The sequence below is a fragment of the Pongo abelii genome, chromosome 18, assembly GCF_028885655.2.
Source record: "Pongo abelii isolate AG06213 chromosome 18, NHGRI_mPonAbe1-v2.0_pri, whole genome shotgun sequence".
NCBI classification, from domain to species: domain Eukaryota; kingdom Metazoa; phylum Chordata; class Mammalia; order Primates; family Hominidae; genus Pongo; species Pongo abelii.
The window spans coordinates 21,692,533-21,719,984 of record NC_072003.2 but is presented as its reverse complement, the minus strand read 5'-3'; the positions used below and the strand labels follow the sequence as shown (position 1 = coordinate 21,719,984).

Below are 27,452 nucleotides of genomic sequence, written 5' to 3'. Positions count from 1 at the left end.
ATATCATTAGAATGGTATGTTGTGATCTTCCAATTTCATTTTTGTCTTTAGGGGATAATAAATCAGATCTTCCCCCCTCAGTGCCCAGCTTTACCCCCAAGAGATTCTGTTGATTGGTTTGGGGTTGGGGGCCTGGGTGGCAGTGGTTTTCAAATGCTCCCCAAGTGAATCTCATGTGCAGTCAGGTTAGATGCAGAATCAAAATATGAGTTGACTGGTGGCTTAGCTGGGTGGTAGAAAGGGGCCTGATCCTACTATTTCCTCTTCTTGATTTAAAACCCTCTGATCATAACTGTGCAGGCTTTGTCCCTGCAAGGTGAAGCCTGTCCAGCAGGCTCACTCAGGGAGTTGCAGAGGGTGGTGCCTATGGTGGGCAGGCAGGTCCCAGAAAGAAGAGGAGAGCAAGAAGACCTTTAACAACTTAGTCCCATCCCACAGAGATTGGGACCTCTACATGCACACTCATTATGTTCTCCATTACGTAAGTCACCTCTTCCCTGGAAAGAACAAATAAAGAATTGAAAGAGGGCTGGGTGCGGTGGTTCACCCCTGTAATCCCACCACTTTGGAAGGCCAAGGCAGGTGGATCCCCTGAAGTCAGGAGTTTGAGACCAGCCTGGTCAACATGGTGAAACCCCATCTCTACTAAAAATACAAAAAATTAGCCAGGCATGGTGGTGGGTGCCTGTAATCCTAGTTACTCAGGAGGCTGAGACAGGAGAACCTCTTGAACCCAGGAGGCAGAGGTTACACTGAGCCAAGATCACGCCACTGTACTCCAGCCTGGGCAACAAGAGTGAAACTCCGTCTCAAGAAGAAAAAAAAAGGAATTGAAAGAGAGTCCAGAGGTGTTACTCTAGGGCCGGGGTAGACACACTTTTTCTCTTTCTTTTCTTTTCTTAAGAAGCGGGGTCTTGCTCCATTGCCCAGGCTGGAGTGCAGTGACATGATCATAGCTCACTGCAATCTCAAACTCCCAGGCTCAATCTAGAGTTCCCAATCTCTGTGGGACGGGACTAAGTTGTTAAAGTTCTTCTTGCTCTCCTCTTCTTTCTGGGACCTGCCTGCCTCAGCCTCCCAAGGAGCTGGGACTACAGGCACACACAACCACACCTGGCTAATTAAAAACTATTTAATTTTTTTTTTTATATTCAGGGTCTCACTTTGTTGCCCAGGCTCATCTTGAACTCCTGAGCTCATGCTGTCCTCCCACCTCAGCCTCCCAAAGTCTTGGGTTTACAAGCATGAGCCACCATACCAGGCCAACATACTTTTTCTATAAAGGGCCAGAGAGTAAATATTTTAGGCTTTGAGGGCTACCTATGGCCTCTATTGGAAGCATTCAACTTTGCTACACTAGCAGAAAGCAGCCACAAACAGTATGTTGATGAATGCACATGGCTGTATTCCAATAAAACTTTATTTACAAAATCAGGGAGTGGGCTGTAGTTTGCTGACCTCTGGTCTGTCTAAAGCAGTGGTTCCCAAAGTCTGGTCTCCACACCAGCAGTAGCAGCATCACCTGGAAACCCATTAGAAATGCGAATTCTCAAGCCCACTCAGCTATACCAAATCAGAAACTCTTGGGCAGGGGCTCAGCAGTCTGTTTTAACAAATCTCTGGGTGATTCTGATGCACGCTGGAGTTTAGCAGGACTACACATAACCACCTAGGGAGCTTTTTAGACTACAGTGATGGGGGAGGGAATCTTCCTGGCCAGTTGACACAATCTCTGGAGGTGGCACCCAAACATCCATCCCAGCTTTTTGAAGTTTTCCCAGTGATCCTAATGTGTAGCCGGGTTTGAGATTCACTGGCTTAGGGTAAGTGCCTCATGCAAACATTAAGTTGAGGAATAGAATCGTCTTCAAAACATTCAAAGAAATCAGCCTCATTTCTTTAGAATGAGGCTTCATTTCTAATTTTTTAAAAGTGCTGCTGAGCTTAATCTAGATGAACGCTTCAGCTTTCCATGACCTCAAGTTATTTAAAAAAAATCTATCTATCTATATATCTATATCTATCTATCAATCTATCTATCTATCTATCTATCTATCTATATGTCTCAGCCACACACGGTGGCTCACTCCTGGAATCCCAGCACTTTGGGAGGCCAAGGCGGGTGGATCACTTGAGCTCAAGAGTTCGAGACCAGCCTGGGCAATATGGTGAAACCCCGTTTCTACTAAAAACACGAAAATTAGCTGGGCGTGGTTGTGTGCACCTGTAGTTCCAGCTACTTGGGAGGCTGGGGTGGGAGACTTGCTTGAGCCTGGGAGACAGAGGTTGCAGTGAGCCAAGGTGGCGGCACTGCACTCCAGCCTGGGTGACAGAGTGAGACCTTGTCTCAAAACAAACAAACAAAAACATATATGTTTCATTTCAAAGGATGAAGAATTCTGCCACATTTACGTTTTATTTCAATGTGGGGCAGGCTCTTGAGGTAATTTCAAAAAGATGTCTCAAACATGGTTTTTTTGTTTTGTTTTGTTTTGAGACAGTCTTGCTCGGTTGCCCAGGCTGGAGTGCAGTGGCACGATCTCAGCTCACTGCAACTTCTGCCTCCTGGGTTCAAGCGAGCACATCCAGCTAATTTTTCTATTTTTAGTAGAGACGGGGTTTTGCCATGTTAGCCAGGCTGCTCTCGAACTCCTGACCTCAAATGATCTGCCTGCCTCGGCCTCCCAAAGTGCTGGGATTACAGGTGTGAGCCCCTACACTCAGCTCAAACGTGTTTTGAATAGCGGTAACATCCCTTAAAGATCAGTAGGCCACATGTAGAGGCCCTGTGGCCCTGTGTATGCGCAATCCCATTCCACCCTCACAGCAGCCTAGGAAGAAGGTTGTGAGATGCTCCCATTTTCCTGAGAAATTGATGGAGGCTCAGGGTGTAAGTACAATGAGCAGAATTGTCCAAAAGAGGCTCTGGGAGCTTAGGCGAAACATCTGGACCACGAACTGTCTGGGACCAGCTTTCCTCCCACCCTGGGGACTTCCTCCCCTGGGAAGAGGAAGCTGTCATTTCCCATGGGCCCTAAGATCTCTGGTCACTGGTGCTAACCCACCTGCGCCACTGACAAGGCTGCCTGCTCATCCTTGTGCTATAAAATGGCGGGATGGTGGGCGCAAAGTCCTGGCCCTAGAACTCAGACGCACACCACAGACCTGCAGCATCTCTCCAAAGGATGGTGGTTACGGAGAGGGAATTCAAGCCTCTTCCTTTCTTGCCAGTGCCTGTCCTATAGGCCTTTTCCTTATTCCCCAACAGAGTCTATTCCTTAACCTATACTGTGGGTTAATGTGGCATGTGTCTGGAATCCTCGCGCAAGACAAGGTGTCAAATCCCAGTGACGGGAGGAGGCCCACCTGGGACCCAGCCTGTGATCCAGTGGTAGAGCAGGATTTGAATTCGGGTCCTGATGACCTTTTATGAGTGAGTTCCAACTCCTAACCTCAGCTCTTGGCATATGCGGCATCCCAAATTATGCTCTGAAAGAAATGCCACTTGTTTTGATGGGCAAATTCTAGCATGTTTTAAAAATCACCCTATTACTAGAATGGATATGTAAATTGTGGTATAGTGACACTCTGAAACACTATTATCCCCAAAATGTGAATAGAAAAATGACAACTACACACAATGACACAAACTTCACAAAGAAAATGCTGAATGAAAAAAGGGGTGTGATCCCATTTACATAAAGGTCAAAAAGAGGCAAAATGAATATATGGCAGGAAAGGTCAGGATGGTGGCTGCCCTGGGGGAGGGGGAAGTAACTGACATGGGCTATGAGGGAATTTCTGAGAATGTTTCTGGTTCTTAATCTGAGTACCAGTCACATGGGAGTGTTAATTTTGTATAAATTCATGAATTGATGCACCGTTCTGTATGTGTGTTGGACTTCAACAAAAAGTCACCTTAAAAAAGAACTAATGGGGCCAGGCATGGTGGCTCACGCCTGTAATCCCAACACTGTGGGAGGCTGAGGCAAGAGGATCACTTGAGCCCAGGAGTTCAGGACCAGCCCTGGGAAAATAGCAAGACCTTTACAAAAAAGAATTAAAAATTAGCTGGATGTAGTGGCGTGCCCGTGGAGTCCCAGCTATTTGGGAAAGATCGCTTGAGTCTGGGAGGTTGAGGCTGCAGTGAGCCACGATGGCACACACACACACACACACACACGCACACAAAACCATGTTTGAGACATCTTTTTGAAATTACCTCGAGAGCCTGCCCCACATTGACATGGGATTAACATCAGCAACTGACTTTGAAATGCATGATAAAAATATGAGTTGAGAGAGTTGGATAGATGTGTGATAAAGCAAACAGCAAAATGTTCACTGCACTCCAACCTGGGCAATGGAGCAAGACCCTGCTTCTTAAGAAAAGAAAAGAAAGAGAAAAAGTATGTCTACCCTGGCCCTAGACTAACACCTCTGGACTCTCTTTTAATTCTTTTTTTTTCTTCTTCTTGAGATGGAGTTTCACTCTTGTTGCCCAGGCTGGAGTACAATGGCATGATCTCGGCTCATTGCAACCTCCGCCTCCTGGGTTCAAGAGATTCCCCTGTCTCCAGCCTGGGCAATAGAGTGAGACCCTGTCACCAAACACACACACACACACACACACACACACACACACACACGCACACAAAACCATGTTTGAGACATTTTTTGAAATTACCCCGAGAGCCTGCCCCACATTGAAATGGGATTAACATCAGCAACTGACTTTGAAATGCTTGATAAAAATATGAGTTGAGAGAGAGAGTTGGATAGATGTGTGATAAGGCAAACAGCAAAATGTTCATTACAGAATCTGATGGGTAGGAATATGAGTGTTCATGGGACAATTCTTTCAATATGTTAAAAAATTTTTAAATAAAATGTTAAACCAAAGCCTTTAAAATAAAAGCAACCAGACACACAAACAACTCAATCATCCTACTTTTATTGCCTTTACTTGCTTCTTTATGCCATGGAAATGTTCATTTCCAGGTGAGGGTATCCAAGGACTGATACCATGAGCTGGGTGACTACTCAGTTCGCAGGCTGATATGGGGATGTTGGATCCTAGAGCAAAAAAAGGACTTGGTGAATCTGCTGGGGACAAGGGAGTGAGCAAGACAAGACCACCTGGATGAAAGTATGGAGCCCCCAGTGACTCCAGGTTATCCCGATGACTCCAATAACAGACCACACATGGCCAGAAACACCAACCAGGGCCTGAACCAAAGAGTCTGGAACCTTCATATTTTGTCTACCCAAAACACCAAACAAAGGTTCAATGGTCCTTTGTACCAATGAGCACACTGGATCCTGCTCAGAGCCCTCTCCTGCCTTTAATGCCTTCCACCTTCCACATGAAAAGCACTTGGAAAGATGTTCCATACCAACAGTCATCAGAAAATGCAAATTAAACCCACATCCACTTGTTTCATTAAAAAAAAAAATCCCTGCGGTCTTATTAAAGTCTTATTTACACAGAATAAAATCCATCCAATTCGAAGTATCTAATTTGATGAATTTTAATCACTGCCTATGATTGTGTAAGTACCACCATAGATAATCAAGATATAGCTCTTTCCCCAAAGAAAGTTCCTTCTTCTTGTCCCTTTCCACTCCATACCCTCCCTGGCTCGAGTTGGCTGGACACAGAGTAGTACCTTGTCTGCTGCTTTCTTTCACCATAGTTTATTTACTTACTTACTTACTTATTTATTTATTTTTGAGATGGAGTCTCACTCTGTCGCCCAGGCTGGAGTGCCGTGGCGCGATCTCAGCTCACTGCAAGCTCCGCATCCTGGGTTCACACCATTCTCCTGCCTCAGCCTCCTGAGTAGCTGGGGCTACAGTCGCCTGCCACCACGCCTGGCTAATTTTTTGTATTTTTAGTAGAGACGGGGTTTCACCATGTTAGCCAGGATGGTCTCGATCTCCTGACCTTGTGATCCACCTGCCTTGGCCTCCCAAAGTGCTGGTATTACAGGCGTGAGATACCACACTGGCCTCTTTTACCATAGTTTTGCCTTTAGTAGAAGTCCATAAAAATGGAATCATACAGTATATAGTCATTTGCATTCACTTAGCGTAATGTTTTTGAGATTCGGCCACGTGTATGTGTACTAATATGTCCTTCCTTTTTACTGCTGAGTAATATTCTTTTTTTTTTTTTTTTTTTTGAGGCAGAGTCTTACTCTGTCACCCACGCTGGAGTCCAGTGGTGTGATCTCAGCTCACTGTACCCTCCGCCTCCCAGATTCAAGTGATTCTCATGCCTCAGCCTCCGAAGTACCTAGGATTACAGGCATCCACCACCATGCCTAGCTAATTTTTTGTATTTTTAGTAGAGACAGGGTTTCGCCATGTTGGCCATGCTGGTCTCAAACTCCTGACCTCAAGTGATCCATCCACCTCAGCCTCCCAAAGTGTGGGGATTACAAGCGTGAGCCACCATGCCCGGCCCAGTAGTATTCTAATGTATGAATGTTTCGTAATTTGTTTATCCATTCATCAGTTGATGGACATTTGGATCATTTCCACTTTTTTGGTGATTACAAATAATGCTTCTGGGAACATCTGCATACATGACTTTTTTTGTAGACATATGTTTTTATTTCTCTTGGGTAAATACTTAGGAGTATAATTCATGGGTTGGATGGTAAATATGTATTTACCCTTATAAGCCACGTTCATAACTGTTTTCAAAGTGGCTGTAGCATCTTGCATTCCCACCAGAAATGCATGAGAGTTCCAGTTGCTTCATATTCTCACCAACACGTCTTCTTTTCCATCTTTTAAACTTAACTGTACTAGTGGGTGTGCAGTGGTAACGTATTGTGGTTTAAATTTGCATTTCTGTTGACTGATGAAGAGCAGCATCTTTTCATACGCTTCTTTGCCATCCGTGTATTCTCTTTTTGTGCAGCGTGCCTTTTCAAACATTTTGCCCATTTTTACTGGGGTGTGGACTGTCTTATTGAGTTACAAGAGCTCTTTATATAGTCCACATATGGGCTCTTTGTTGGATATATGTTTTGCCAAAAATTTCTTTCTGGTCGTGGCTTGGCTTTTTATTTTCTTGACTATGTCTTTTGAAGAACAAACGTTTTCAATCTTAGTGAAGTCCATTTATCACTTTTTCACTCATTGCAAAAATAATAATCCACACACTGGATTTTGGAAGGCAGTAACCTTTAGAACTGCTTTGTCTATGCCAACTATAGAATAAAACTAAAGTCAAATCTGAGATTATTACATAATTAAAAATAAAGATGCTTTTTAAAGGTAAAGAGGGATGACAAAAAATGTCACCTCATGGTTGTTCAGAACTTAACAATTTTCAAAGCTTGCTTATGTCATTCTTACAAGAATCTTCTGCGGGGCAAGGAGTTGGGACCTCCCTGAGCTAAAACATTTTCCCAAGTCATCTGTCTCGATTGGATGCTTCAAGAAGACACAACAAAGTAAAAATTGTGCCACTGGCTGGTTGCAGTGGCTCATGCCTGTAATCCCAGAAGCACTTTGGGAGGCCGGGGCAGGAGGGTTGCTTGGGGCAAGGTGCCATTTTTTAAAAAATTGCAAATTTGACGATATCTATCAAAATTGACCAACATGTATGCTTTGACCCAGCCATCCCGCTGCTAGGATTTAGGTCACAGTACATTTGGACACATCAGCAGAGATATATGTGAGGATGCTCACTCTAACAATGTTTCTAAGCACAGAAAAAGTGATTAACCTCAATGTTTACCAACAGGAGACCTACCAAATAGATTACTCTTCAGCTAATCAACTGAATGGGGTATCATGTGGCCATAATAATGAGAGGGCTTTATACTTTTCCACCTCAATCACTTGATCTCTTTGCTCTTTCTCCTGCCAGCGCCTTTGTGCTGCTGTTCCCTCTGGCTGGAATGCTCTTCCCACAAACATCCACATGGCATATCTCTGATCTCCTAAAAGGCTAGGATCAAAGGTCACCTTCCCCCTGGCCACTCTTTAATAACTGCACCCTCACCCCATCCATCACGACCCCTTTTCTCTGCTTCCGTTTTCTCATTTGGATTTAATATCACCTCTTAACTGCAAAATTCAGTTATTTGTTTTGTTTATTGCCTGTCTTCCCACATTAAAGCATTAGCCTGCTGAACCTGGGATTTTTGTCTAATTTGCTCACTGTCATAGCCGCAGTGCCTGGCTCATAAGAGGGACTCATGAATATTTGTTAAATGAATAAATAGGTGCCAATTTGGAAAACTGTCTAAGATGTATGAAGTGAGACGAGCAAGTGGCAGTAAAACATATACATTTTGGATGCCAACAAAAGAGAGTAGAGATATAGACATACACATACACAGAAGTGCACATATACACGCACACACATACATATACGTACCACGCACACACATATGTATACGTATATACACATGTTAGTGCATACATTCCTGGAAAGAGCCTAGATGTTAAAAGTAGTTAGCTCTAAGTAGGGGAAATTAAGGACTTTTACTTTTTGTTTTATTTCTCCCCATTTACGATTGCACATAATATATGTGTGTGTAATTTCTAGATATTTGAATAATATATAAGTGATATTCATTTTTACATATTCATATTGCAAATATTCATTAATGGGTATCAATTTATTAATATTCATTATTAATATATTGATGGCTAATATTTATAGAAATAGTACATACAATATACACATATAAATATATAAATTATAGGCCAGATATGGTGGCTCACATCTGCAATCCCAGCACTTTAGGAGGCTGAGGAGGGCAGAACCTGAGGCCAACAGTTCGAGACCAGCCTGGCCAACATGGTGAAACCCTGATTCTACTAAAAATACAAAAAATAGCTGGGCTTGCTGGTGGGCACCTGTAATCCCAGCTAGTTGGGATGCCTCTTGAACCCAGGAGGCAGAGGTTGCAGTGAGCCAAGATTGCACCACTGGACTCCAGCCCGGATGACAGAGTGAGACTCTGTCTCAAAAAAATAAATAATATAGAAAATATAGGAATTATATCTAAATAATAATATGCATACATGCATATGCATATATATGCACATATATATGTACATATAGTATGGGAAAATTATATCTTTTATAACAGTAATACTAAAAAGCCATCAGTACTGCCCCTTCCCATGTAACCCCTTCACGTCACCGCATTCAGATGATATTCTGCTCATCTTCCCAAGAGGGCTCCCCACTCCCTCTCAAGCTGGGCTGAGCTGCAGTCCATCTGCCCAGGCCCTGCCACCTGGGGGACGGGGCTTGTTTGCAGAGCAAGATATTTCTGTTTGCCTAAGTTTTTATGGGTGGAGACAGGGAAGCCATTTGAAAAATCTGCACAGATGAGCATGGACTCACTCAGCATGCTCTGGCTCTGAGCTCTTCACACTCAGGCGGTTAAAGAGAAGCCACTGGGAATGATGAGAGGTTAAAATGCCATAAGGAGAGTAAACAAGCCTCAAACAGGTGCAGAACAGGTGCTGACTGGCTCTGAGCCCAGGCAAACCTGCCCTTCTCAGCGCCTGGTGGAGATCACCACCTCACCCCAAAAACCTCAGGGGACCCACAGAATCCCAGCATTCTAGCTCAGGGTTTCTTAACTTTGGCACCATAGGTATTTGGGGCTGGATGATTTTCTGTTGTGAGGGGCTATGTGTTCACTGTAAGATACTTAGCAGCATCCCTGGCCACTACCCACTAGATGCCAGTAGCATCCCTGAGCTGTGACAATAAAAATGCCTCTAGACATTGCCGAACGTCCTCTGGGGGGACAATGTCACCCCAGGTTGAGAACCACTGGTTTAACTGCTTTCATAAGTCAGCAGGTGACCCGGGCTCTCCAGCCAAAAGCTTTTCCAGGCTCTTGCCAGCCTGGAATTTGGTGGCATGAGATTCCCCCACTGTTGACCCTGACCATAAACTCAGAGGCCACAGGTGCTCAGGAAGGTCGTGGAGCAAGCATGTTGAGGGCATGGACTGGCTCTTCTATTTGCCTCCTTGGGTATCTGAGCAGAGATGGCTGTGTGGTCACCAAAGCTTTTTTACTCTCTCCCTCAACATGTAGCTGGACTACATTTCCCAGCCTCTCCTGCAGAGTTTCAGCCAGTAGAATATGAACAGAATTGGAAGTGGAAGTGACGTACATTACTTCTAGGCTTGGCCCATGAACACTTCCCATGCAGTCCTCAACTCCCTCTCCTCCCCAACCACCAGCTAGAGCTGAAACCCCCCAAGGCCAGAGAAGATGGCACAGCCATGAGATGGAAAGCACCTGGGCCGCTGAATCACCACATGGAAGGTCACTCATGACAGGATCCTCGAAGGACCATGGTGCAAGAAAGAAATTAGATTCTGGTCCAGGCTGGGTGGCTCATGCCTGTAATCTCAGCACTTTGGGAGGCTGAGATGGGAAAATTGCCTGAGGCCAGGAGTTCAAGACCAGCTTGGGCAAAATAGTGAGACCCCATCTCTACGAAAAATTTTTTAAAATGGCAGGCACGGTGGCACACACCTGTAGTCCCAGCTACTCAGGAGACGGAGGCAGGAGGATCACTTGAGCCCAGGAGTTGAAGGCTGCAGTGAGCTATGATCGTGCCACTGCATTCCAGCCTGGGCGACAGAGCAAGACCCTGTCTCAAAAAATAATAATAATAAAGAAAAGAAAAGAAATAAGCTTCTGTGGTGTCAAGCCACAAAACCTTGGCAGCTGATCTGTTACAGCAGCTAGCCATACCTTAACTGATACAGTGACTTCTAGCTTTGTAGTGAGTCATATGAGATCTCTGAGCTTCAGTTTCTTTCCCTGTAAAATGGGATAACATCAGAACTTACCTCGTCTGGTTGTTGTGAGATCAGTTGAGACAGTGCTTATAAAGTACTTGGGACAGCACTTGGAGGATTCTAAGACTTTAATAAATGTTGGCTATTTTTATTATAAGAGTTACCACTAAATTCCTGCCCCTTGTCCAAGTTAGGAGCTCTTCCCATGATATCTTTTGTGCCTTCTTTTCCAAGCCACACTTAATAACTTGGAAAAGTATGACTTGCCCTAGTCCTCAAGTGCCTTAGGAACTTATTGAGACTTAGAGGTGCTTCTTGTAATGAGGCTGGGGCCCTTATTTTATCACGAGGTTGTCTGGGCATATCTTTTTTTTTTTTTTTTTAAGATGGAGTTTTTTCGCTCTTGTTGCCCAGGCTGGAGTGCAATGGCGTGATCTCAGCTCACCGCAACCTCTGCCTCCCAGGTTCAAGTGATTCTCCTGCCTCAGCCTCCCGAGTAGTTGGGATTACAGGCATGCACCACCACACCTGGCTAATTTTCTATTTTTAGTAGAGAAAGGGCTTCTCCATGTTGGTCAGGCTGGTCAGCTGGTCTCGAACTCCCAACCTCAGGTGATCTGCCCACCTCGGCTACCCAAAGTGCTGGGATTATAGGCATGAGCCACCGCGCCCAGCCAGACGAGGCATATCTTAACTGTCCTGGCTTCTCCTTACCAGAGAGGCCACCAAAAAGGCAAGGGTGACCTTGCACAAGGATGGAAGAGGAACCCACCCACAAATCATCCAAAGGCTGCCTCCCCTCTGCTTCTCTAGCCCAAATACAATTAAGCAGAATAAGATCCCAAAGCAGACATCTAAGGGGAACTTTGGCGGCCACATCAGCAGATACTCTCCCTGGTTTCTAGACCAGTCACTCAAGATCCTCAAGGAAGTGAACAACAGGCTCCAAAGAGCCTCCTGTGGCCAGTGTGGGCATCTGCTCATGAAGACAGAGGTGAAGATCTTTTGCCCACTGCCCGCCCTACTGACCCTTCACCCACCTGTTTGCTTTGTTTTGCTTGGTAAATAATGCCCTTGCCTATGGCTGTTTCTAAAAATAATTTCCATGATAAGCCAACTACATTCTGTCCTGCTCTAATGCAGGGCATGGGGGGAGGCAGAAACCCAGAGAAGCAGTTTTCGTGTCGACTCACAAATAGGAAGAGAGAGAAAATTACACCCACTGAGCATCTGCTGTGTGCTAAGTCCTTGCATGCATGTCATCTCACCCAGTTCTTCATGGAGCCAGGAGCCACATCTCTTCTTCAGTTCTGTTTCCTCCATGCCTATCAGCCTTAGGCACACTATGGGTGTTCAATAAACACTCACCATCTAAGGCTGGGTGTGGTGGCTCACGCCTGTAATCCTAGGACTTTGGGAGGCCAAGACGGGCAGATTGCTTGAGCCCAGGAGTTCAAGACCAGCTTGGGCAACATGGCGAAACCCCATCTCTACAAAAAAAAGTACAAAAACTAGCCGGGCATGGTGGCACACACCTATAGTCCCAGCTACTCAGGAGGCTGAGGTGAGAGGATCACTTGAGCCTAGGGAGGTCGAGGCTGCAGTGAGCTCAGATTGTGCCACTGCACTCCAGCCTGGGCAACAGAGTGAGACCCCCATCTCAAAAAAAATTTCTTTAATTAAAAAAAAAATGTATCATCTAAGTTCCTTGCTATAGTCTCTGCGAATTGCTCAGACCTCTTTGCCTAATTCACTCCATGCATTCACTATGTTTTGGACACTCTGGCTTTCTTTCTCTTCTTTGAACAAAATAAGCTCATTCCTGCCCCAGGGCCTTTGCACAATTCCCTCTGCCTAGAATGCTCCTTTCCTCCATCCTTGCACTGCTGGCCCTTTCTCAGCTTATATATCAAATTTAGAGTAATTTTCCTGGCCTTCTCTGTTGGCTTGCTCCACTATTATTTAGCTGTTTGTTTATTTATCATTTATTTCACCCCAACTAGAATGTCAAGGTCATGAAAGGATGGATTTTTTCTGTTTTTCTGTGTTTCTTCAGCAACTAATGCAACACCTCAACAAAGCAGGGGCTAAACACTTGAGACATATAACCCAGTAACTGAGAGCTCAGATTCTAGTCCAGATGACCGGGGTTTGAATCCTGGCTCCAGGATCCTAGGTAAGCTACTTCCCACCCTATTGTTGCCCCACTTTCCTCTTCCATAAAATGGCAATAATGACTCCTATTGATGGTAGTGAAGGGCCATCCGGAGCAGCCACTGCCATTGCTCTGGCAGTGGTGGTGGGGGGCGGGTGTGGGGAACAGGCAGTGGTGGCAGGAGAGACTGCAGGAGTGGCAGCAGTGGTGGTGGGACCCCTGTATCCTGTGTCCCTGTGCCCCACGTGCCCAAGGCAGCCAACTGTGCTGTCCCCACCCTTGCATGACTGGATGGGACCCACTCCCAGGCCCAGAGCCTCTGTGACTCCCGACCCTGGCATGCATCACCTCTCTCTGACCCTGCAGTAGCTGTGGGGAGGGTGCAGGAAGGAGGTGGACGGTCCTCAGAGCCTGTCCCCAGGAACCTCCACTGGAGCCTGCTGCCCTAGGGGCCGCTGCAATGGGACTGGGCTGAGCCATCTACCAGCGGGACAGCAGTGCGGTCAGGCATGGAGGAGTGGGCAGAGAGGGACCCAGCAAGGACCTGGGGCCCCGCCCCAGGCTGCCAGGAGGTGCGGCCAGGGCTGCACGCTCCAGCATGCTCCACAGAGTGGGTGGGAGCAGTCACAAGCGGGAGCCCTGCCTCTTCCAAAATGGCAGGGAGGGAGCTTCCTGGGTGCAGCCGCAGCCACCTAGCACAGCTGCAGACCCAGGCATCTACACATTCTCGGGGGCCCAGGAAAGCTCCCTTCCCTCCCCACCCCCAATTCCCCATCCTGCCTTTGCTGCCTGGCTCCTCCCTGCTTTCAGCACCCACTCCTATCTCGGAGCAAAGTCAGAACTGAGCCTAGGTGCTGTGGCCCCCTGGCCGGGTGTGCACATGCTTGGGGCAGTGCTGACATGACAGCCCCCTGATGCCTTGGCCCCCTCCAGACTTTGGGTGCCAGCAAGCATGAGAGGGAGGCCCAGGAGGGGCTGAGGACAGTCCACCACTGTCTCAAAATTAAGACCCTGCATGAACAGCCTGAGCGCCATGAGCAGCCTGGCATGAGCAGCAGGAGACAGACAGGCTTCTGGGCAGAAGAGGGCTGGTCCCTGGTGAAGCCCCACCTTCAAACCAGGGAGGGCCTGAAGCCTGGGGGCCAGGCCACCAGTCCCATGGACTAGAGTGGAAACTTTTGGTGCTTTTCCCTGGGCACACCCATGGCTGCCCATGGACCAATCAGCATACACTTCCTCCCCTCTGAGGCCCATAAAAACCCTGGACTCAGCCAGACTCAGGGTAGAGAACAGAGAGATGATGGGTAGACTACAGGCTGACCAGCTGCTGACAGCTGGACACTTGGATGACCTGCCTAGCAGAGAGAAGCTACCATCTCTGCTGAAAGCTGAACACTTGTTGGGACACCCTGGCTACAGAGAGGAGCTACCTGTTACAGGTCCCCTCTGAGCTGTTGTATTGCTCAATAAAGCTCCTCTTCGTCTTGCTCACCCTCCACTTGTCTGCGTACCTCATTCTTCCTGGATGCAGGACAAGAACTCAGGGCCTGCCAAATGGCAGGGCTAAAAGAGCTGTAACACAAACAGGGCTGAAACACGCCCCTTGTTTGCCACACTACAGGCAACAAGAAGGAGAGAAGAAAGAAGGAGAGGAGAGCTGCAGCCCTTCAGAGGGCCCAGGCCCGGGAGCTCCCCAAGCCAGGTTTGTGACTTCCCCTGTGGGGCCCTGTGGTTCCTGGTGTCTCCAAGCTTCTGTTCACCACTGTGTTCCCCGGTGCCAGCCATTGAAGCTGTTTGTGGTGACCCTGGTCCAGCCGCAGCCTCGCAGTGAGCTGGCACCCATGCTGGCACCTGGAACTGCCCGCCCCACTGCAGCAGCTGGTGTGCCTGACTGCACACAGTGGCTGAACCCCATGCTCACTTGCTGACATAACCCTCACTACTCTGGTCCAGTCTCTTCACAGGCATGGGATCCAGCCTGGTAGCATGAGCCGAGTGCAGGCTGCCATGATGAGTGGGCCCAGTGGGTCTGGGCAAAACTCAGACAAAGGCGCCACCAGGCACAGTGGTTTCCAGCCAGAAAAGCAACACCCTCAGTGATCTCGTAACACTATGTCATAGCGTTTCCATGCAGATTAAATGAGTTAATTCATTTGAAATACTTGGAGCAGTGCCTGGCACACAGGAAGCACTATTTAAGTGTTTGCCGTTATTACCGTCAAATACTGCATGAACAACCCTGAGACAGATTTTATATGCATCTGATAGAAGAAAAATAGAGGCCGAAAGAGATTAAAAGGTTCTGCTCAAAATGATACAGCACTAAACTCTGGGAGTCTGGTTTTCTGATTTCTAAGCCAAAGCTATTTCCACTACAGCATGTTTCCTCAAAATGTAGGCAGACAGGTGACACTAGAAGCTGTGCCCTGCAGGCCCTGGCATTTTAAAATTTTATTATACATATATTTTAAATGTTTAATTAATTAATTAATTAATTTTGAGACAGAGTCTTGCTCTGTTGTCCAGGCTGGAGTGCAGTGGTATGATTATAGCTCACTGCAGCCTCCAACTCCTGTGATCCTCCCACTTTGGCCTCCTGAGTAGCTGGGACTACAGCCACACACCACCATATGTCCAGCTAATTTTTTTCATTTATTTTTTGTAGAGATGGTGTCTTTCTGTGTTGCCCAGACTGGTCTTAAACTCCTGGCCCCAAGCAATCCTCCTGCCCCGGCCTTCCAAAGTGCTAGGATTACAGGTATAAGCCATGGCACCTGGCCATGCCCTGGCATTTTAAAAGTTAAGCATTCTGCTGACTGACAGCTCTGGGTTGGGAAAGTCAGAATGAGATGATGGATAGAAGGGATGTCTGAAAGCATACTCTTGGTTTCTGATTTGATTTCGTGCATAAGTCTTCATCTCGAACCTACCCAGGTGCTGGCCTTGGCTTCTGAGCATAAGATTGCATCTTGCCACCACCGAGGCACAAAGCAAGCCTGAAATCTGGCCTCTGCTGGACCCCTTGTATAGCTCAGGCCCTGCAGGCACATATGTGGTTGGATAAACCCTCAGCTCCCCGATGCTGTCCACCATGGGGATCTGCCTGGAGCAAGGTTCCATCCAAAGGCACCAGAGTCATTAAACAGCCATTCAAGTGGAATAAAAATCCTCAGGAGCCCTGGCAGCTGGCCTGGTCTTCAAAGGCTGCCATTGGAACCCATAATGGATGTGTACGATCCAGCCAAGTTCTACCACCTGGTGGATGTTGGCAGACTCAAAGAGCTCTCAGGAGGAGAAGCTGAGGTCAGAGTGCTACTGGGGGCTCTGCCAGGAGAACCCCAGGGTGAGAGGTCAGGTCTATGCTTTCATCTCCTGACTGCCCGGCTAGAGTTCTGGCCTCTGCCCACATCCAGGTTCAACACCACAATCAACTGAGCCCTTGCTTTATGCCAAGCACTGCACTGAGCCCATTTACGCATCATTTCCTTTTGTCCCCACAATAGCCTGTGAGGTGGGAACTGAGATCTACAGACAAGAAATCCTGATTCAGAAGAGATAAGTAACTTGGCCAAGATAGGGAATGGTCCTTTACATCTGATCCATCAGCATGTTCTGCTGATCCTACCTCCAGCATTATAGTCCAGTGAGTGACTTCTCTGAAACCCTTCTGCCACCTCTCCAGTCCAAGCTGACATTAACACAGTGGTCTTCCAAATGATTCTCCTCTCAACAGCTGGAAGGATATTTTTCAAACATCTAAGCCACATCTCTTCCCTGGTCAACATCCTCCAAAGACGTCTCAATGTACTTAGAAAAAACCACCAACTTCTTATCCTACAGGCTCTACTTGATCTCCCCCACTTATATTTCCCCCAACCCTGCTCTGGCCATATTGGGGTGACACGGGAGAACAGAGGAAGGGTCTCCTAGCTATTCAAAGTAATGCAGGGCAGATGAGCCCCAAAGTAGGGCTTAGTCCACGAGGGTTCCAGGCTTTGCCCGGGAAAGAATTAAAGGGTGAGCTGGTGGTAGGGTAGAGGAAAACAGCTTTATTGAAGCAGCAGTGTGACAGCTCTGTGACTGCTCCTGCAGAGCAGTGCTACCCCACAGGCAGTGTGCTGAGTAGCAGCTCAGGGCAGTTTTGTAATCATATTTATACCTACGTTTAATTACATGTAGATTAAAGGGTGGATTATGCAGAAATTTCTAGGAAAAGAGCGGTAACTTTTGGGTTGTCGGGTCATTGCCGTGGAAAGGGACAGTAACTCCCAGGTGTTGCCATGGCAATGGTAAACTGACATGGTGCACTGTTGGGCGTGTCTTACGGAAAGCTGTTTTCCCCCATCCCTGTTTTAGCTAGCCCTTAATTTGGTACAGTGTCCAAGTCCCACCTCCTGCCTCAAAAGTGTGGGTCTCAGACCAGCACAGGTGTCACCTGGAACTTATTAGAATGCAGATGCTCAGGTGCCTCCTCAGGTTTATGGAATCAGAAACTGCATTTTAACAAGACCCCCAGTTGATTCACAGGAACATCAATGTCATGGTTAAGAGTGAGTGAAAAGGGCTTTGGAACCAAGCAGCTTTAAGTTGGAAGCTCAGCTCAACCACTCACCAGCTGGATGACTTTGCACGGTTGCTAGTTACTACCTAAACAGTGAAAAAGTAATCTTACCCAAAAAGAGGCCTAGCCTTTGTCTTTGGCTCTTAGGGGCTGATCTCTAGGTCCCTGGAATGTTCTGCCTAAGAAGAGTATCTTTGTTTGCCTAGGGGCTTTGACTCTTGGCTAGCTTAGCAATGTGATTTATGATGGGGGCTCTAGGATCACATAGTATCAATTCAGACTTATGGAGAAACTGATCATGAAAGGTCTTACCCAGACCTCTGGGAGGGGATAGAGACTGAAGATCAGCTACCGGAGCAGTATGTGATTGAGGCTCAGTGAAAACTCTGGATGCCAAAGGCGTGGCAAGCTTTCCTGGCTGGCTATACTGTGTGCATTGTCACACACAATGACTGAGTAGAGGTAATGCTATCTGTGACTCACAAGGCAGACAGATGACTAGAGTCTCAGAGTTTGACCCCTCCTGGACTCTGAACTATGCATCTCCTCCCTTGGCTGATTTTAATTTGCACCCTTTTGCTATAATAAAACTGTAGTCATAAGTAGCACTTTCCTGAGTTCTAGTAGTCTTTCTAGCAAATTATTGAACCTGAGGAAGGTTATAGGGGCCCTGAAATTGTAACCAACTGGTCTGAAGGGAGGTGGTCCTAGAGACCTCAGAACTTACAGCTGGTATCTGAAGTGAGGGCAGTTTTGGGTGAACTGTTCTCTCACTCTGCAGTTGGCTATACTCATTGCACTTCCCGCCCCTAAGCTTCGAGTTTCCCCAGCTGAAAAATTATCATAAAATAGATCATAACTTACATGTTTGTTGAAAGATTAAATGAGAAAATCAACACACAGGTGGTTCATGATAAATAGAAGTATTACTGTCCCCATTGTTCACACAAGAAAAAAACCAAGGTTCAGCATGGTAAAGCAACTTGCCCACAATCACACAGAAGCCAGCTCTGGCTGACTTTGACCCTGGTGCCACATAGCTTCCTCATGAATTGCTAATGTTTTCTGAGAAGGGAAGAACAAGAGCAGTTTGGTTAAGCCAGGAGCCCAACAATCTGGTAAGGAACTCGGGGTTGTCTGGGGTGAGTCGCCTGCCTCCATGCCAATGCTCCCCACTGTTTTTTCTTCTTTCCTTCTCGGATTCATGTGACATAAATGTTCTGGAATCCATGTGACATGAACATTAAACTTTTTGATATTTCTCCATAGGTCTTCCCACACTCTTCTTTCCCCCTGATTTTTTTCATTCTCTGTTGCATAATTTCTCTGTTGAGCCCACTAACACCTTCCTCTGTCACCTCCATTCTGCTATTGAGTCCATCCAGTGAATATTTCATTTCAGTGATTGTACTTTTTCAGTTCTAAAATTTCCACGTAATTCTAATATCTTCTATTTCTCTGTTGATCTGCTGACATTTTGACATTTTCTACCTTATCATTCTTTTCAAGAGGGTTCACCCTTACTTCTTGGAGGATGGTTATAATAGCTGCTTCAAAGTCTTCGTCTGATAATTCCAATATCTGGGCCATCTTGTGATTGGCATCTGTTGATTACACTTTCTCTAAGAATTTGCCAGATTTTGGTAATTCTTCATAAATCAAGTCATTTTGGGTTGTATTCTGGACATTTTTAATATTATGAGACTCTAGGTCTTGCTCAAATCCTATTGAATATGTTGAGTTTTTAAGAAATTGACATGGAAAAGTTCAGGCTACAAGTTCTATCCTGCCTTCTGTTTGCTGTTATTTTGATGTTAGTTCAGTTTTCAAAGGCTTTGCAATGCTATTCGTATCTGCCCCTCAGATGTGTCCCCAAGGGACCTAGGTGGTGAGCCACCCTATAGTTTGGTTTTCAGTGTCTTTAGTAGACTGTTTAGAATAATATCCACCCGTGTAACTCGGAGATGAGTCCAGTAGTACATACACAGTTTTATGGAATCCATTCTTAAGTTCTTCCCCTCTATAATACTCCCCATACTGTAGCTCCCAGGGGCTCACTTTTGAGGTCCTCTGGCTTTAATCCCTTCACTCTGCAGCTCACTTCCCATGACTGGTCTGGCACTAAGTGCCTACTGCCAGGTCTTGCTCTGACCTATCTCCCCATACTGCCAATCCCAAGGAACTTCAGGGAGCACAAATGCCTGGTTCTGCATCTGGGTTGGCACAGATTTGGTGTCAATTCCTGGCTCCCAGACATCATACCACTGGCAGCTTTGGAGTGATGGTGAACAGGTGAGGGAGATGCTGAGGCAACAACCACAGGCTGCTGGGCTGAGCCATTAAATGCCTCCAAAGCACCAGGTTTTCAACTCTTTCACAGACTGCAATGATTAAAACAGCAGATATAATTTTCCAAGTGGCCACTTCTGGATGGGCCCACAGGCTGATTTGCCTTTAACCCCCGTAATAAGAATGATTGCTACATTTTACATAAAAGTAAGCTGGAGCTCAGAGAGGCAGTGTCGCTTGCTTGAGGTCACACAGCTGATTTATCATGGGGCCAAGATTCAAACTCAAGTATGTGTAATTCCACGCCCTGCTCTTCTATGGCAGGGTCTGTCAATTATCATCATCATCATCAATCATATTTCGCATTTATTGAACACTAACTGTACAAGGCACTTTCTAAAGCTTTTTATATAAAATAGTGAGATTTTCAGCATCAAAAGAAAGGTAAAAATAAATATATAAAATAAAAATTGAGATTGGAAGCTCATAACAAAGGAGAAACCTGAGATCCATCAAAAGAATAGTTTGCCCAATGTCCATACATTTGCTAGTTGGTAATGGTGAATTTCTTTCTTTCTTTTCTTTTTCTTTTTTTTTTTTTTTTGAGACAGGGTCTCATACTGTCCCCCAGGCTGGAGTGCAGTGGTGTGATCATAGTTTACTGCAGCCTTGGACTCCTGGGTTCAAGTGATCCTCCCAACTCAGCCTCCTGAGTAGCTGGGACTACAGGCACACACCACCATGCCCGGGTAATTTTTTAAATTTTTGTGGAGATAAGATCTCGCTATGTTGCCCAGGTTGGTCTTGAACTCCTAGCCTCAAGCAATCCTCCTGCCTAGGCCTCCCATAGTGCTGGGATTATAGGTATGAGGTGTGAACCACTGTGAATGGCCAAAAGGTGAAATTTGAACCAAACTGTAGCCCACTCCAATCCATACTCTGAATAGCCATGCAACCCTCTCTCTAGGAGGCAGAGCTGAGCCTGGTGCTCACTAAGTCAGGCTAGAAGGGGAAAAGACAGAGGCTGCTGCATGGCTGCAGAGAGAACGTATGTCATGGGTGGGCTGTGGCCAGGGTGGGGCTGTGGGGAAGCATCTGTGCCCTGGAACAGGCCCACACATCTCTCCATCCCAAGGGAATTTCAGGCTCTCTCAGAATGCTCTGCCCCACTCATAATTCCTTCCTCTTCTCTTCTCTGCTGGAGACCCTCTGCCTCTCCACTGTCCTGCTTCCCAAACTCCAACACTTTTTATTTTTAGTTTAATTTTATTTTTTGAGACAGAGTGTCACTCTGTTGCCCAGGTTGGAGTGCAGTGGCATGATCCTAGCTCACTGCAGTCTTGACCTCCTGGACTCAAGTGATCCTCCCACCTCAGCCTCCTGAGTAGCTGGGACGACAGATATGCACCACTATGCCTAGCTAATTTTTATTTATTTATTTATTTTTAGAAATGGGATCTTGCTATGTGCCCAGGCTGGTGTTGAACTCTTGTACTCAAGTGATTCTCCTGCCTCGGACTCCCAAAGTACTGGGATTATACATATGAGTCACCGTGCCTGGCCCCCAACCCCTTTAAAGAACATCCTCCAGTACCCATTTGACCTGGGGTCTTTCCAAGCAAGAGGCTGGCATGCTGCCCTCCAGCCCTTCCATCCATTCCCCACCGCGCCTTCCCACCCATCTCATCTCACCAGCAGATTCAATTAGCCGATTTGATGCTACAGCTGCAGAAAGCCAAGCAATTATGAAACACAGACCAGGTGCCTTGGCACTCACTCCCACAGAGGGGCCTGGGAGGCCTCCAGACAGACAGCAGGGCGGGAGGGAGGCAGAACAGTAGAGGCAAAGATTGGCCAACTGAGCCTGCACAAGAGAGCCACCTGGGAGCTTTGAAGAATACAGATGCCTTCCAAAACCCCAAAAAACCCAGACGCCTGGGTTGATTCAGTTTATCTGTTCTGGGAACTGGGCATCAGAATTTTTTTAAAGTCCCTGAGTAATACTAATGTGCAGACAGGGTTAGGGAGTCAAATGATGTGCAGGGTTAGGGACAAGAGCTAGAGAGTTTGTTTATTTATTTATTTATTTATTTATTTATTTATTTATTGAGACAGGGACTGGCTCCGTCACCTAGACTGGAGTGCGGTGCCACAATCTCAGGTCACGGCAACCTCCACCTCCCAAGGCTCAAGCGATCCTCCCACATAAGCCTCCCGAGTAGCTGGGACTACAGGCATGCACCACCATGACAAGCTAATTTTTCTATTTTTAGTAGAGATGGAGTTTTGCCATGCTGCCCAGGCTGGTCTCAAACTCCTGGACTCAAACGATCCGCCCCCTTCAGCCTCTCAAAGTGCTGGGATTAGAGGTGTGAGCCACTGCACCGGGCCAAGGATTTAATTCTTATTAATGCACTGGCGCAATTAATCATCACTCACCCCGATGCCCTTCCTGGGTCTGTTGTTTCCCAAAATGTGGTCTGCAGCCCCACAGCATTGGCATCACCTGGGAACTGTTAGAAATGCAGAATTCCAGGCCCACCTTGGCCTCCTGAGTTACTGAGTCAGAATTTGCATTTTAACAAATCCCTGGGTGATGCAGATGCATATGAAAATAGAGACGCCACATTCTGTAGTCTTAGAGAGACACCAAGGGTTGGCAAAAATTGAGGCATGTCTGTCATTGCCTTGTTTCTTTTCTGTGTATTCCGTAGCTGTCCTGCACTGGTTATTATTGATGAGGCCCCTCTAAGCCTATGCCCTGGTCAATTCCTGCAGCAGGCAGCAGGTTGTGGGGTCTTTCATGCCAACCCCTGGCAGTTTTAGCTCCCAGGTTGAAATATGACGTCAGCCTCAATTTCTCTTCTGGGGCTGGAGCCCGGCCGACCTCTCTGCATCCCCTGCAATCCTCTCTGCTGATTAATGCCTCCTCGTCCTTCAGCTCCCAGCTCACGTGTCAACTCCTCTCATGCCACAGACTGGGTCAGACACTCTGAAATGTGCCCTGCATCTCTCCTTCAGAGCCCTTAGACCAATTTACAATTCAATCATTATTGGTGTGGCATTTAATTAATGTCCGTCTGCCTCTACTAGAATTAAGCTCCATGAGAACACAGGCCGTGAATGTCTGGTTCTCTGTCGCATACATAACATCTAGCACGGTGCCAGGTACGTAGTAGGTGCTCCAAAAATTTAATCAGTAAGGACAGACACACGGTCAGCTCCTGCCCCAGGGAGCTGGTCCCACCCCCTCCCACCTCAGCCATAACAGGTGGCCAGCAAGCAGCAGTTCCTCCACCTGCCTTCCCCCAGGCTTTGGGAATGCTTCCTAAGCCAAGGGCCTCTTGATCAAGTTTGCCAAGGAAACAAGACGTTTTTTCTTTTCTTTTCTTTTCTTTTTTTTTTTTTTTTGAGATGGAGTTTTACTCTTGTCACCCAGGCTGGAGTGCTATGGCATGATCTTAGACTCTCGAGTAGCTGGGATAACAGGCACCCGCCACCATGCCCAGCTAATTTTTGTATTTTTAGTAGAAACGGGGTTACACCATGTTGGCCAGGCTAGTCCCGAACTTCTGACCTCAGGAGATCCACCCGCCTTGGCCTCCCACAGTGTTGGAATTACAGGCATGAGCCACTGTGCCCAGCATACAGAGGGTTTTGAGTGCCTTTCAGAAGGACAAGAAACCCTGGCCACTTAGGGGAAACTAAGGGAGGGAGAAGGCTAGAGGCTCAACACATGACATTTGGTTCTTTCAAATTTAGGGATTTCTCCAAAACTTTACCTCCAAGAAGACAGATGGCCTTTCTCTAACATCGAGAGGGAAGACAATACCCTACCCAGGTAATTCTGCAAAATAATTTTTTCCTTCCCTCTTTGGGTGTTCCACAGAATCTCAGACTCAATGTAGACAACATAGATAAACTATATTATTTATTTATGTATATATATGTAGCTTTCTTCAGATAAGCTCAAGGTAGCATCTAGCTGCATAAATTGGATGTCTTTCAAGTAATAATAATAACATCTCATATTTAAAGAGGACTTTCTCTGAGCCAAGCATTGCTCTAAGCCTTTATGTCTATTTACCCATTTGGACTTTGCAATAATTCATTGAAGTAAGTACCATTATCCCCATTTTACAGGTGAGGAAGCTGAGGCAAAGAGAGGCCAAGCAAAGTGCCAAGATTACACAGCAAGTAAGTCACAAATATGAACCCAAACTAAGGGTCTGGTTCCTAACTATTATGGCTAACTATTCCCTCAAAGTGGCAATGAAAGAACATTCTTTTCTCAAGGAAAGGAACAGTATTCCAGGTTCCAGCATCAGCATCCAGGTACTTCTCTGAATTGCTCAGGATCTCCCGGGCTGAAGCTTCATTTATTTATTTTTTCTTTCCTTCTAATTATAGGAAAATACGTGTTACATAAAAGTAACCATTTTTAGGTATACAGTTCAGTGGCATTAATATATTCACAGTGTTATGTAAGCATCACAACCATCCATCTCCATAATTTTTTTTTTTAAGAGTTTTACTCTTGGTGCCCAGGCCGGAGTGCAATGGCTTGATCTCGGCTCATTGCAACCTCTGCCTCCCAGGTTCAAGTGATTCTCCTACCTCAGCCTCCCGAGTAGCTGGAATTACAGGTGCCCACCACCATGCTTGGCTAATTTTTGTATTTTTGTAGAGATGGGGTTTCACCATATTGGGCAGGCTGGTCTCAAACTCCTGACCTCAGGTGATCCACCCACTTCAGCCTCCCAAAGTGCTGGGATTACAGGAACGGGCCACCACGCCTGGCCTCCAGAACTTTTTTTATCTTCCCCAAATGAAAGTCTGCACCCATTAAATAATAACTCCCCATCCTTTCCTTCCCCCAGTCCCTGATAATCTCTATTCTACTTTCTGTCTATGAATTTGACTACTCTAGGTATTTCACATAAATGAAATGATACAGCATTTGTCCTCTCATATCTGGCTTGTTTCACTTAGCATAATGTCTCCCAGCTTCATCCATGTTGTAGCATGCGTCAGAATTTCCTTCCTATTCAAGACTGAGTAATATTCCATTGTATGTATGCACCACTTTGTTTACCCATTTATCTGTCGATGCATGTTCAGGTTGCTTCTACTTGTTGGTGGTTGTAAGGAAAGCTGCTATGAACGCAGGTGTACAAATAACAGTTTGAGTCCCTGCTTTCAATTCTTTTGGGTATATACCTACAAGTGCAATTACTAGATCACATAGTAATTCTATTTTTAACTTTTAGAAGATTTGCCATCAAGCTGCATTTCTTTTTTCTGCCTTTCTGATATGGTTTGCATCTGTGTCCCCACCCAAATCTCATGTGAAATTGCAAACACTAATGTTGGAGGTGGGGCCTGGTGGGAGGTGATGGATCATAAGAGTGGATTTCTCATGAATGGTTTAGCATCGTCTCCCTTGGTACTATATAGTGAGTGAGTTCTCCTGAGATCTGCTTGTTTAGAAGTGTGTGGCACCTCCCCCTTCACTCTCTTCCTCCTGCTCTGGCCATGTAAGGTGCACGATCCCTCTTTCCCTTCCTCCATGATTGTACGTTTCCTGAGGCCTCCTGGGAAGCCAAGCAGATGCCAGCCTCATGCTTCCTGTACAGCCTGAGGAACCATGAGCCAATTAAACTCTTTTCTTTATAAATTACCCAGTCTTAGGTATTTCATTGTAACAATGCGAGAACGGACTAATATGCTTTCTTTCCTTCTTTTTCCCAACATCCAGTAAAAGCCCAATTACCTCAGTGGCCAGCTCCACTTTACTTTGGTTCAGTAAACCTTCCTGAATTTCCTGGAAGCCCTCTGGGCTGTGTGTTGCTATCTTGGGCGGTGAAAAGCAATTTTACCCCTCTTTTCATTTTTTATTTTTAAACTTCAGCTGCAGAAACCACCTGATTGAAAATTGCAAACGAATCCTCCTCCCACACAGGAAAACAAGTGTTCAGAAAGTCCAGCTTACCGGCTAATTACAGGCTTTTACCAGGGATTCACGGCAAATGGTAAATTGCAGATCAACCTTACTTTTGTTATGAAGTGTTTGGAAACATGCTAATAGGCTGGGTTTTGGATCCTCGGCCTAGAGATGACAGCTCTTTCTCTCAGTGGACAAATAAAGCAGGTTAGAACCTTATGAATTTGAGTTCAGGAGAACTGTAGCTTTGCTGAGATACATACTGGCTTAAGTCACCTTTCTCATATTATTCCAGCCAGTACCCTTTATGTAAAATGCCACCCTAGCTGGGATTTCCACTCACAGCTGTGGTTCGGAACAATGAATGAGCAACAGAAATATCTGGGGTATTTTTAAAAAATAGCTACTTATAGATGCTCAGTGCCTCAGCCTAGTCCAGTTGCTTTAGAGTCTCTGCGGAATGCAGTGCAGCCATTGGTAGCATTTTAAAGCTCCCAGGCAATTCTAAGGTACAGCCAGCGTTGAGAATCCCTGATTTAAGGGGGCGGGCAGGCAATGCTTCCTTCACCAGAAAGAATATTTTCAACGAGCTTTTAACCAGAGGAGCATGAACTTCCAAGTCAGGGGCCCAAAACTTACAGGACAGAAGCGGGTCTTCTGTGAATGGAGAGTACAGGACTTGCCTGATGGCATCAGCTGACCACTGACCCAGCTGACAGTTGCCACCTGAAGTGCTGTGGGTTTAATAAAAGATGTATGCGGGGGGGAGTGTGGTGTGACTACCCTTCTAGTTTGAGCCTTATGAGGTAACCATATGGAATTCAAGGAATTCAAAAAAACCTCTGCAACTATATGCAAAATTTCCCATATTTCCATGTATTTTTCTGGAGTTCTAATCACAATCCCTGAAGCTCTGTCATACCCCCCACCCCCAGAATAAATAACCTCAGCTTTTATCATACTACATCATGCAACAGTATCTAATGCAGTTATTACAAATAAAAAGTTAAATCCATTTGTATTTATATTGATCTGAAGGCAACGAACACATTCATTGTTAATTAAACCAAAGCAAGTGTCAGTGTGGTATCCATGGAATGTCCTGGTAAGCTCCGCCAGGGCAGGGATTAGGTCTGTTTTGTTCACTGCTCTATTCCCAGAACTTGGAAGCACTGCCTGGCACAGAAGGTGTTTAATACACACTTGTTGAATTCATAAATAATGTTTTAAAGGAACAGAACCCTCTGTATGTGGATATTGTTTGTGTGAACAAGGAAAAAAGTGTGGAATGATACACAGCAGAACATTAAAGGCATGACTTCAGGGAGAAGGAACTGGAAAGGGGAAGGCATTAAAGGAAGACATTAGGCCAGGCGTGGTGGCTCATGCCTGTAATCCCAGCACTTTGGGAGGCCGAGGTGGGCAGATTGCTTGAGGTCAGGAGTTTGAGACTGGCCTGGCCAACATGGTAAAACCCCATCTCTACAAAAAATACAAAAAATTATCCAGGCATGGTGGCATGCACCTATAATCCCAAGTACTGAGGAGGCTGAGGCATGAGAATTGCTTGAGCCTGGGAGGCAGAGCTTGCAGTGAGCCGAGATCATGCCACTGCACTCCAGCTGGGCGACAGAATGAGACTGTCTCAAAATAAAAAAGCTGGGGGAAGGATTCCACAGCAAGAAAACACTCTGAAATA

The 27,452-nt window shown here is 46.1% G+C and overlaps 1 protein-coding gene across 5 annotated transcripts in view; it reads right to left on the bottom strand.

Annotated features, from left to right (window-relative positions):
• Nucleotides 1–27,452, bottom strand: part of SYT17 (synaptotagmin 17) — a 100,956-nt gene that overhangs the window by 13,762 nt on the left and 59,742 nt on the right. For 2 of the 5 annotated variants that reach the window (XM_054533144.2, XM_054533146.1), the window contains one exon: nt 4,435–5,076. In XM_054533144.2, coding sequence (XP_054389119.1) covers nt 4,943–5,076 — 134 coding nt within the window. In that variant the 3' untranslated portion in view covers nt 4,435–4,942. 5 annotated transcript variants of the gene reach the window in all.